Source organism: Coloeus monedula, assembly GCF_965178545.1.
Source record: "Coloeus monedula genome assembly, chromosome: 32".
Taxonomy (NCBI): domain Eukaryota; kingdom Metazoa; phylum Chordata; class Aves; order Passeriformes; family Corvidae; genus Coloeus; species Coloeus monedula.
The window spans coordinates 694,851-707,503 of record NC_138812.1 but is presented as its reverse complement, the minus strand read 5'-3'; the positions used below and the strand labels follow the sequence as shown (position 1 = coordinate 707,503).

General features: G+C 54.3%; 1 protein-coding gene across 1 annotated transcript in view; it reads left to right on the top strand.

Annotated features, from left to right (window-relative positions):
* PSMB5 (proteasome 20S subunit beta 5) overlaps positions 1 to 12,653 on the top strand; it is a 14,958-nt gene extending 2,305 nt beyond the window's left edge. The window contains exons 2-3 of the mRNA XM_082299540.1: positions 4,646 to 4,952; positions 12,261 to 12,653. Of these exons, the coding sequence (XP_082155666.1) occupies positions 4,646 to 4,952; positions 12,261 to 12,562 (609 nt within the window). The 3' untranslated portion in view covers positions 12,563 to 12,653. The remainder of the gene's footprint in view (positions 1 to 4,645; positions 4,953 to 12,260) is intronic.

Genomic DNA, 12,653 nt, shown 5'->3' with positions numbered 1-12,653 from the left:
TCCCCCATTCTTCCCATTTTTTCCTCTTTCCCCCCATTCCTCCCCCATTCCTCCTCCATTTTCCCCCCATTTCTCCCCCATTTCTCCCCATTTTTCCCCCATTTCCTCCCCATTCCTCCCCATTTTTTCCCGTTTTTTTTTCCCCATTTTCCCCCCATCCCTCCCCATTTTTTTCTGGTTTTTTTCCCCATTTCTTCCCATTTTTCCCCCATTTCTCCCCATTTTTTCCCCATTTCCCCCCATTTCTCCCCCATTCCTCCCCCATTTTTTCCCCATTTCTTCCCCATTTCTCCGCCATTTTTCCCCATTTTTTCCCGGTTTTTTTTCCCCCATTCCTCCCCATTCCTCCCCATTTTTTCCCGGTTTTTTTCCCATTTCCCCCATTCCTCCCCATTCCTCCCCATCTTTCCCCCATTTCTCCCCATTCCTCCCCATTTTTTCCCGGTTTTTTTTCCCGTTTTTTTTTCCCCATTCCTCCCCCATTTCTCCCCCATTTCTCCCCATTTTTCCCCCATTTCTCCCCATTCCTCCCCATTTTTTCCCGTTTTTTTTCCCCATTTTCCCCCCATCCCTCCCCATTTTTTTCTTTTTCCCCATTCCTCCCCCATTTTTCCCCATTTTTTCCCGTTTTTTTTTCCCCATTTCTCCCCATTCCCCCATTTCTCCCCATTTTTCCCCCATTTCCCCCCATTTCTCCCCATTTCTCCCCATTTTTCCCCATTTCTCCCCCATTTCCCCCCCTTTCCCCCCCTTTTTCCCCATTTTGTCCCTTTTTCCCCGTTTCCCCCCATTTTTACCCCATTTCTCCTCTTTTTTCCTCATTTTTTCTGGTTTTCCCCCCATTTTCCCCCCATTTCCCCCCTTTTTCCCCCCTTTTTCCCCCCTTTTTTCCCCATTTTCCCCCCATTTTTCCCCCATTCCTCCCCATTTTTTCCTGGTTTTTTTCCCCCATTTTCCCCATTCCTCCCCCATTTTTCCCCATTTTTTCCCCATTTTTTCCCCATTTCTCCCCCATTCCTCCCCATTTTTTCCTGGATTTTTTTCCCCCCCATTTTTCCCCCATTTTTCCCCATTTTTCCCCATTTTTTCCCCATTTTTTCCCCATTTTTTCCCCATTTTTTCCCCATTTTTTCCCCATTTTTCCCCATTTCTTCCCCATTTCTTCCCCATTTCTTCCCCATTTTTTCCCCATTTCTTCCCATTTCTTCCCATTTTTTCCCCATTTTTTCACCATTTTTTCACCATTTTTTCACCATTTTTTCACCATTTTTCCCCCCATTTTTTCCCCATTCCTCCCCATTTTTTTCTGGTTTTTTTCCCCCCATTTTTTCCCCATTCCTCCCCATCTTTTTCTGGTTTTTTTCCCCATTTTTTCCCCCATTCCTCCCCCATTTTTTCCCCATTTTTCCCCATTTTTTCCCCATTTTTTCCCCATTCCTCCCCCATTTCTCCCCATTTTTTCCCCATTCCTCCCCATTTCTCCCCCTTTTTTTCCCCATTTTTCCCCATTCCTCCCCATTTTTTTCTGGTTTTTTTCCCCATTTTCCTCCCATTCCTCCCCATTTTTTCCTGTTTTTTTTCCCCATTTTTTCCCCATCCCTCCCTATTCCTCCCCCATTTTTTCCCCATTTTTTCCCCATTTCTCCCCCATTCCTCCCCATTTTTTCCTGGATTTTTTCCCCCCCATTCCCCCCATCCCTCCCCATTTCTTCCCCATTTTTCCCCCATCCCTCCCCATTTTCTCCCCATTTTTCCCCCATTTCCCCCATTTCTCCCCATTTTTTCCCCATTTCCCCCCATTCCTCCCCCATTCCTCCCCATTTTTTCCCCATTTCCCCCCATTCCTCCCCCATTCCTCCCCATTTTTTCCCCATTTCCCCCCATTCCTCCCCCATTCCTCCCTATTTTTTCCCCATTTCTTCCCCATTTCTCCGCCATTTTTCCCCATTTTTTCCCGGTTTTTTTCCCCCATTCCTCCCCATTTTTTCCCGGTTTTTTTCCCCATTTCCCCCATTCCTCCCCATTCCTCCCCATCTTTCCCCCATTTCTCCGCATTCCTCCCCATTTTTTCCCGGTTTTTTTTCCCGTTTTTTTTCCCCCATTCCTCCCCCATTCCTCCCCCATTCCTCCCCCATTTTCCCCCCATTTCTCCCCCATTTCTCCCCATTTTTCCCCCATTTCTCCCCATTCCTCCCCATTTTTTCCCGTTTTTTTTCCCCCATTTTCCCCCCATCCCTCCCCATTTTTTTCTGGTTTTTTTCCCCATTTCTTCCCATTTTTCCCCCATTTTTCCCCCATTTCTCCCCATTTTTTCCCCATTTCCCCCCATTCCTCCCCATTTCTCCCCCATTCCTCCCCCATTCCTCCCTATTTTTTCCCCATTTCTTCCCCATTTCTCCGCCATTTTTCCCCATTTTTTCCCGGTTTTTTTCCCCCATTCCTCCCCATTCCTCCCCATTTTTTCCCGGTTTTTTTCCCCATTTCTCCCCATTCCTCCCCATTTTTTCCCGGTTTTTTTCCCGGTTTTTTTTCCCCATTCCTCCCCCATTCCTCCCCCATTCCTCCCCCATTCCTCCCCCATTCCTCCCCCATTTCTCCCCCATTTCTCCCCCATTTCTCCCCCATTTCTCCCCCATTTCTCCCCCATTTTTCCCCCATTTTTCCCCCATTTTTCCCCCATTTTTCCCCCATTTCCCCCATTTCTCCCCATTTTTTCCCCATTTCCCCCCATTCCTCCCCCATTCCTCCCCATTTTTTCCCCATTTCCCCCCATTCCTCCCCCATTCCTCCCCATTTTTTCCCCATTTCTTCCCCATTTCTCCGCCATTTTTCCCCATTTTTTCCCGTTTTTTTTCCCCCATTCCTCCCCATTCCTCCCCATTTTTTCCCGTTTTTTTTCCCCATTTCCCCCATTCCTCCCCATTCCTCCCCATTTTTCCCCCATTTCTCCCCGTTCCTCCCCATTTTTCCCCCATTTCTCCCCATTCCTCCCCATTTTTTCCCGTTTTTTTTTCCCGTTTTTTTCCCCCATTCCTCCCCATTCCTCCCCATTTTTTCCTGGTTTTTTTTCCCCATTTCCCCCATTCCTCCCCCATTTTTTCCCCATTCCTCCCCATTTTTCCCCATTCCTCCCCCGTTTCTCCCCATTTTTCCCCCATTCCTCCCCCATTTTTCCCGCATTTCTCCCCATTTTCCCCCCATCCCTCCCCATTTTTTCCTCATTTTCCCCCCATTCCTCCCCCATTTTTCCCCCATTTTTTCCCGGTTTTTTTCCCCATTTCTCCCCATTTTTCCCCCATTTCTCCCCATTCCTTCCCCATCCCTCCCCATTCCTCCCCATTTTTTCCCCATTTCCCCCCATTCCTCCCCCATTCCTCCCTATTTTTTCCCCATTTCTCCCCCATTTCTCCCCCATTTCTCCCCCATTTCTCCCCATTTTTTCACCATTTTTCCCCCATTTTTTCCCCCATTTTTTCCTCATTTTCCCCCCATTCCTTCCCCATTCCTCCCCCATTTCTTCCCCATTTCTCCCCATTCCTCCCCATTTTTTCCCGGTTTTTTTCCCCATTTCCCCCATTCCTCCCCATTCCTCCCCATTTTTCCCCCATTTCTCCCCATTCCTCCCCATTTTTTCCCGGTTTTTTTTCCCGTTTTTTTTTCCCCATTCCTCCCCCATTCCTCCCCCATTCCTCCCCCATTCCTCCCCCATTTCTCCCCCATTTCTCCCCCATTTTTCCCCCATTTTTCCCCCATTTTTCCCCCATTTTTCCCCCATTTTTCCCCCATTTTTCCCCCATTTTTCCCCCATTTTTCCCCCATTTTTCCCCCATTTTTCCCCCATTTTTCCCCCATTTCTCCCCCATTTTTCCCCCATTTCTCCCCCATTCCTCCCCCATTTTTTCCCCATTTCTTCCCCATTTCTCCGCCATTTTTCCCCATTTTTTCCCGGTTTTTTTTCCCCATTCCTCCCCATTTTTTCCCGGTTTTTTTTCCCGGTTTTTTCTCCCCATTTCCCCCATCCCTCCCCATTTCCCCCATTTCTCCCCCATTTTTCCCCCATTTCTCCCCATTTTTTCCCCATCCCTCCCCATTTTTTCCTCATTTTCCCCCCATTCCTCCCCCATTCCTCCCCCATTCCTCCCCCATTCCTCCCCCATTTCTCCCCCATTTCTCCCCCATTTCTCCCCCATTTTTTCACCATTTTTCCCCCATTTTTTCCCCATTTTTCCCCCATTTCTCCCCATTTCTCCCCATTTCTCCCCATTCCCCCCATTTCTCCCCATTTCTCCCCCATTTCTCCCCCATTTCTCCCCCATTTCTCCCCATTTTTCCCCCATTTCTCCCCATTCCTCCCCATTTTTTCCCCATTTCCCCCCATTCCTCCCCCATTCCTCCCCCATTTTTTCCCCATTTCTTCCCCATTTCTCCGCCATTTTTCCCCATTTTTCCCATTTTTTCCCCCATCCCTCCCCATTTTTTCCCGGTTTTTTTTCCCCATTCCTCCCCATTTTTTCCCGGTTTTTTTTCCCCCATCCCTCCCCATTTTTTCCCGGTTTTTTTTCCCGGTTTTTTCTCCCCATTTTTTCCCGGTTTTTTCTCCCCATTCCCCTCCCCACCCCTGCCGTTCCCCCGTTTCCCCCGGCAGTCCCCCCACGGCGTGACGGTGGCCGTGGACTCGCGGGCCACCGCGGGCTCCTACATCGCCTCGCAGTCGGTGCTGAAGGTGCTGCCCATCAGCGCCCGCATCCTGGGCACCATGGCCGGCGGCGCCGCCGACTGCGGCTTCTGGCAGCGCCTGGTGGCTCGCCAGTGCCGCGTGCACGAGCTGCGCAACAAGGAGCCCGTCTCGGTGGCCGCCGCCTCCAAGCTGCTGGCCAACCTCGTCTACCAGTACAAGGGCATGGGGCTCAGCCTGGGCACCATGGTGTGCGGCTGGGACAAGAGGGGGCCAGGTACTGGCAGCCACTGGGAGCCACTGGGAGGGGGTTTGGGGTCACTGGGATGGACTGGGAGTGACTGGGAGGGGGTTTGGGGTCATTCTGAGGTGGTTTGGGGTGACTGGTTTGGACTGGGAGTGACTGGGAGGGGGTTTGGGGTCATTCTGAGGGGGTTTGGGGTCATTCTGAGGTGGTCTGGACAAGTTCTGAGGGGGTTTGCGGTGACTGGGAGTGACTGGTTTGGACTGGGAGTGGCTGGGAGCAGATCGGGAGTGGGTTTGGGGTCATTCTGAGGTGGTTTGGGGTCACTGGTTTGGACTGGTTTGGACTGGGAGTGACTGGGAGGGGGTTTGGGGTCATTCTGAGGGGGTTTGGGGTCATTCTGAGGGGGTTTGGGGTGACTGGGATGCACTGGTTTGGACTGGGAGTGACTGGGAGCAGACTGGGAGTGACTGGGAGGGGGTTTGGGGCAAGTTCTGAGGTGGTTTGGGGTCACTGGTTTGGACTGGGAGCAGACTGGGAGTCACTGGGAGTGACTGGGAGCAGACTGGGAGAGACTGGGAGCGGGTTTGGGGTCATTCTGAGGGGGTTTGGGGTGACTGGGATGCACTGGTTTGCACTGGGAGTGACTGGGAACAGACTGGTTGGCACTGGGAGCGGGTTGGGGGCCGTACTGGGAGCACTGGGAGCGGGTTGGGGGCCGTACTGGGAGCACTGGGAGCGGGTTGGGGGCCGTACTGGGAGCACTGGGAGCGGGTTGGGGGCCGTACTGGGAGCACTGGTGCCGCGTGCACGAGCTGCGCAACAAGGAGCCCGTCTCGGTGGCCGCCGCCTCCAAGCTGCTGGCCAACCTCGTCTACCAGTACAAGGGCATGGGGCTCAGCCTGGGCACCATGGTGTGCGGCTGGGACAAGAGGGGGCCAGGTACTGGCAGCCACTGGGAGCCACTGGGAGCCACTGGGAGGGGGTTTGGGGTCACTGGGATGGACTGGGAGTGACTGGGAGGGGGTTTGGGGTCATTCTGAGGTGGTCTGGACAAGTTCTGAGGGGGTTTGGGGTGACGGGGATGCACTGGTTTGGACTGGGAGTGACTGGGAGTGACTGGGAGGGGGTTTGGGGTCATTCTGAGGGGGTTTGGGGTCACTGGTTTGGACTGGGAGCGGACTGGGAGTGACTGGGAGGGGGTTTGGGGTCATTCTGAGGGGGTTTGGGGTCACTGGGATGGACTGGGAGTGACTGGGAGTGACTGGGAGGGGGTTTGGGGTCATTCTGAGGGGGTCTGGACAAGTTCTGAGGGGGTTTGGGGTGACTGGGATGCACTGGTTAGGACTGGGAGTGACTGGGAACAGACTGGGAGCAGACCAGGAGTGGGTTTGGGGTCATTGTGAGGGGGTTTGGGGTGACTGGGATGCACTGGTTTGGACTGGGAGTGACTGGGAGGGGGTTTGGGGTCATTCTGAGGTGGTTTGGGGTCACTGGTTTGGACTGGGAGCAGACTGGGAGTGACTGGGAGGGGGTTTGGGGTCATTCTGAGGGGGTTTGGGGTCACTGGTTTGGACTGGGAGCAGACTGGGAGTGACTGGGAGTGACTGGGAGGGGGTTTGGGGTCATTCTAAGGGGGTTTGGGGTCATTCTGAGGGGGTTTGGGGTGACTGGGATGCACTGGTTTGGACTGGGAGTGACTGGGAACAGACTGGGAGTGACTGGGAGGGGGTTTGGGGTCATTCTGAGGGGGTTTGGGGTCACTGGTTTGGACTGGGAGTGACTGGGAGTGACTGGGAGTGACTGGGAGGGGGTTTGGGGTCATTCTGAGGTGGTTTGGGGTCACTGGTTTGGACTGGGAGCAGACTGGGAGTCACTGGTTTGGACTGGGAGTGACTGGGAGTGACTGGGAGGGGGTTTGGGGTCATTCTGAGGGGGTTTGGGGTCACTGGGATGGACTGGGAGTGACTGGGAGGGGACTGGGAGTGACTGGGAGTGACTGGGAGGAACTGGGAGGGAACTGGGAGGGACTGGTTTGGACTGGGAGGGGACTGGGAGGGACTGGGAGGGAACTGGTTTGGACTGGGAGGGCACTGGGAGGGCACTGCTGGAGGGGACTGGTTTGGACTGGGAGGGACTGGGAGGGAACTGGTTTGGACTGGTTTGGACTGGTTTGGACTGGGAGGGTCCCGATGCCCCCAATTCTGTCGCCACCCCCCAAAATTCACCTGCCACGCCCCAAAACCCACTGGCCACACCCCTCCACCCGCTAGCCACCTGTTCAAACGCACTAGCCACACCCCAAAGTCACTGGCCACACCCCCAAAGTCACTAGCCACACCCCTAAATGCACTAGCCACGTCCTGAAACTCACTAGCCACACCCCAAAACTCACTAGCCACAGCCCGAAACTCACTAGCCACAGCCCGAAACTCACTAGCCACATTGTGAAACTCACTTCCCACACCCCAAATCCCACTCGCCACACCCCTAACCCCACTAGCCACACCCCGAAACTCACTAGCCACCCCCCAAATTCACTAGCCACACCCCAAAACTCACTTCCCACACCTCAAAATCCGCTAGCCACACCCTGAAACTTACTCGCCACACCCCCAAATTCACTAGCCACACCGCAAAACTCACTTCCCACACCTTAAAATCCGCTAGCCACACCCCAAAACTCACTCGCCACACCCCCAAATTCACTCGCCACACCCCTAAATCCACTAGCCACATTCTGAAACTTACTTCCCACACCCCAAACCCCACTCGCCACACCCCTAACCCCACTAGCCACCCCCCAAATCCACTAGCCACACCGCAAAACTCACTTCCCACACCTCGAAATCTGCTAGCCACACCCCTAAACTCACTAGCCACACCCAAAAATCCACTCGCCACCCCCCAAAACCCACTAGCCACACCCCAAAACTCACTCGCCACACCCCCAAACCCCACTAGCCACACCCCTAAATCCACTAGCCACATTCTGAAACTCACCTGCCACATTCCGAAACTCACTCGCCACACCCCAAACCCCACTCGCCACACCCCTAACCCCACTAGCCACACCCCGAAACTCACTAGCCACCCGCCAAATCCACTAGCCACACCCCAAAACTCACTTCCCACACCCCAAAACCCACTAGCGACCCCTCAGCCTCACTAGCCACACCCCAAAACTCACTAGCCACCCCCCAAATCCACTAGCCACACCGCAAAACTCACTTCCCACACCTCGAAATCCGCTAGCCACACCCCAAAACTCACTCGCCACACCCCCAAATTCACTCGCCACACCCCTAAATCCACTAGCCACATTCTGAAACTCACTAGCCACATTCTGAAACTCACTTCCCACACCCCCAACCCCACTCGCCACACCCCTAACCCCACTAGCCACACCCCGAAACTCACTCGCCACACCCCCAAATTCACTAGCCACACCCCAAAACTCAGTAGCCACACCCTCAAATTCACTCGTCACACCCCTAACCCCACTAGTCACACCCCAAAACTCACTAGCCACCCTCCAAATTCACTAGCCACACCCCAAAACTCACTTCCCACACCTCAAAATCCGCTAGCCACACCCCGAAACTCACTCGCCACACCCCCAAATTCACTCGCCACACCCCAAAATCCACTAGCCACATTCTGAAACTCACTAGCCACACCCCAAAACTCACTTCCCACACCCCAAAACCCACTCACCACACCCCTAACCCCACTAGCCACACCCCAAAACTCACTAGCCACACCCCCAAATTCACTAGCCACACCCCAAAACTCACTTCCCACACCTCAAAATCCACTAGCCACATTGTGAAACTCACTTCCCACACCCCAAACCCCACTCGCCACACCCCTAACCCCACTAGCCACACCCGAAAACTCACTAGCCACCCCCAAATCCACTAGCCACACCGCAAAACTCACTTCCCACACCTCGAAATCCGCTAGCCACACCCCAAAACTCACTCGCCACACCCCCAAGTTCACTAGCCACACCCCTAAATCCACTAGCCACATTCTGAAACTCACTAGCCACATTCTGAAACTCACTTCCCACACCCCCAACCCCACTCGCCACACCCCTAACCCCACTAGCCACACCCCAAAACTCACTCGCCACACCCCCAAATTCACTAGCCACACCCCAAAACTCAGTAGCCACACCCTCAAATTCACTCGCCACACCCCTAAGCCCACTAGTCACACCCCAAAACTCACTAGCCACCCTCCAAATTCACTAGCCACACCCCAAAACTCACTTCCCACACCTCAAAATCCGCTAGCCACACCCCAAAACTCACTCGCCACACCCCCAAATTCACTCGCCACACCCCTAAATCCACTAGCCACATTCTGAAACTCACTAGCCACATTGTGAAACTCACTTCCCACACCCCAAAACCCACTAACGAGCTCCCCACCCTTACTAGCCACCCCCCAAATTCACTCGCCACACCCCTAAATCCACTAGCCACACCCCTAAATCCACTAGCCACATTCTGAAACTCACTAGCCACATTCTGAAACTCACTAGCCACATTCTGAAACTCACTTCCCACACCCCAAACCCCACTAGCCACACCCCAAAACTCACTAGCCACCCCCCAAATCCACTTGCCACACCCCAAAACTCACTTCCCACACCTCAAAATCCACTAGCCACATTCCGAAACTCACTAGTCACAGTCTGAAACTCACTTCCCACACCCCAAAACCCCACTCGCCACACCCCTAACCCCACTAGCCACACCCCAAAACTCACTTGCCACACCCCCAAATTCACTCGCCACACCCCTAAATCCACTAGCCACATTCTGAAACTCACTAGCCACATTCTGAAACTCACTTCCCACACCCCAAAACCCACTAGCGATCCCCCTACCCTCACTAGCCACACCCCAAAACTCACTAGCCACCCCCCAAATCCACTAGCCACACCCCAAAACTCACTTCCCACACCTCAAAATCCGCTAGCCACACCCCTAAACTCACTAGCCACACCCAAAAATCCACTCGCCACCCCCCAAAACCCACTAGCCACACTCCGAAACTCACTCGCCACACCCCCAAATTCACTCGCCACACCCCTAAATCCACTAGCCACATTCTGAAACTCACTAGCCACATTCTGAAACTCACTCGCCACACCCCAAACCCCACTCGCCACACCCCTAACCCCACTAGCCACACCCCGAAACTCACTAGCCACACCCCCAAATTCACTTCCCACACCTCAAAATCCGCTAGCCACACCCCGAAACTCACTCGCCACACTCCTAAATTCACTCGCCACACCCCTAAATCTACTAGCCACATTCCGAAACTCACTAGCCACATTGTGAAACTCACTCGCCACACCCCAAATCCCACTCGCCACACCCCTAAATCCACTAGCCACATTCCGAAACTCACTAGCCACATTCTGAAACTCACTTCCCACACCCCAAAACCCACTAGCGATCCCCCTACCCTCACTAGCCACACCCCAAAACTCACTAGCCACCCCCCAAATCCACTAGCCACACCCCAAAACTCACTTCCCACACCTCAAAATCCACTAGCCACACCCCTAAACTCACTAGCCACACCCAAAAATCCACTCGCCACCCCCCAAAACCCACTAGCCACACCTCAAAACTCACTTGCCACACCCCCAAATTCACTCGCCACACCCCTAAATCCACTAGCCACATTCTGAAACTCACTAGCCACATTCCGAAACTCACTAGCCACATTCTGAAACTCACTTCCCACACCCCAAACCCCACTCGCCACACCCCTAACCCCACTAGCCACACCCCAAAACTCACTCGCCACACCCCCAAATTCACTAGCCACACCCCAAAACTCAGTAGCCACACCCTCAAATTCACTCGCCACACCCCTAAGCCCACTAGTCACACCCCAAAACTCACTAGCCACCCCCCAAATTCACTAGCCACACCCCAAAATTCACTTCCCACACTTCAAAATCCGCTAGCCACACCCCTAAACTCACTAGCCACACCCCAAATTCACTCGCCACACCCCTAAATCCACTAGCCACATTCCGAAACTCACTAGCCACACCCGAAACTCATTTCCCACACCCCAAATCCCACTCGCCACACCCCTAACCCCACTAGCCACACCCCAAAACTCACTAGCCACACCCCAAATTCACTAGCCACACCCCAAAACTTACTTCCCACACTTCAAAATCCGCTAGCCACACCCCAAAACTCACTCGCCACACCCCCAAATTCACTAGCCACACCCCTAAATCCACTAGCCACATTGTGAAACTCACTAGCCACATTGTGAAACTCACTTCCCACACCCCCAACCCCACTCGCCACACCCCTAACCCCACTAGCCACACCCCAAAACTCACTCGCCACACCCCCAAATTCACTAGCCACACCCCAAAACTCAGTAGCCACACCCTCAAATTCACTCGCCACACCCCTAAGCCCACTAGTCACACCCCAAAACTCACTAGCCACCCTCCAAATTCACTAGCCACACCCCAAAACTCACTTCCCACACCTCAAAATCCGCTAGCCACACCCCGAAACTCACTCGCCACACCCCCAAATTCACTAGCAACACCCCAAAATCCACTAGCCACATTCTGAAACTCACTAGCCACACCCCAAAACTCACTTCCCGCACCCCAAACTCCACTCGCCACACCCCTAACCCCACTAGCCACACCCCAAAACTCACTAGCCACACCCCAAATTCACTAGCCACACCCCAAAACTTACTTCCCACACTTCAAAATCCGCTAGCCACACCCCAAAACTCACTCGCCACACCCCCAAATTCACTAGCCACACCCCTAAATCCACTAGCCACATTCTGAAACTCACTTCCCACACCCCCAACCCCACTCGCCACACCCCTAACCCCACTAGCCACACCCCAAAACTCACTCGCCACACCCCCAAATTCACTAGCCACACCCCAAAACTCAGTAGCCACACCCTCAAATTCACTCGCCACACCCCTAACCCCACTAGCCACACCCCGAAACTCACTAGCCACCACCCAAATTCACTAGCCACACTCCAAAACTCACTTCCCACACCTCAAAATCCGCTAGCTACACCCCAAAATCCACTAGCCACACCCTCAAATTCACTCGCCACACCCCTAACCCCACTAGCCACACCCCGAAACTCACTTCCCACACCTCAAAACTCACTTCCCACACCCCAAACCCCACTAGCCACACCCCAAAACTCACTAGCCACACCCCTAACCCCACTAGCCACACCCCAAACCCCACTAGCCACACCCCAACCCCCACTCGCCACACCCCCATTCCCCCCCCCGCAGGCCTGTACTACGTGGACAGCGAGGGCCAGCGCGTGCCGGGCGCCGCCTTCGCCGTGGGCTCGGGCTCGTCCTACGCTTACGGCGTGCTGGACCGGGGGCTCGCTAGCCCCGCCGGCGAGCCCGGTAGCCCGTGGGCTAGCGAGGAGGCGGCCTGCGAGCTTGCCCGGCGGGCCATCTACCAGGCGGCGCGGCGCGACGCGTACTCGGGCGGCACCGTGCGCGTCTTCCACGCCGGCCCCCGCGGCTGGCGCCTGGTGGCCCAGCACGACGTGGGCGAGCTGCAGCGGCGCTACGGCGAGTGAGATTCGGGGCCAAAAAGGGCGGATTTGGGCAAAGAGCGGGGGGGGGAGAAAAAAAAAACGGGGAGTTTGGGGAATAAATGGTGGAAAAATG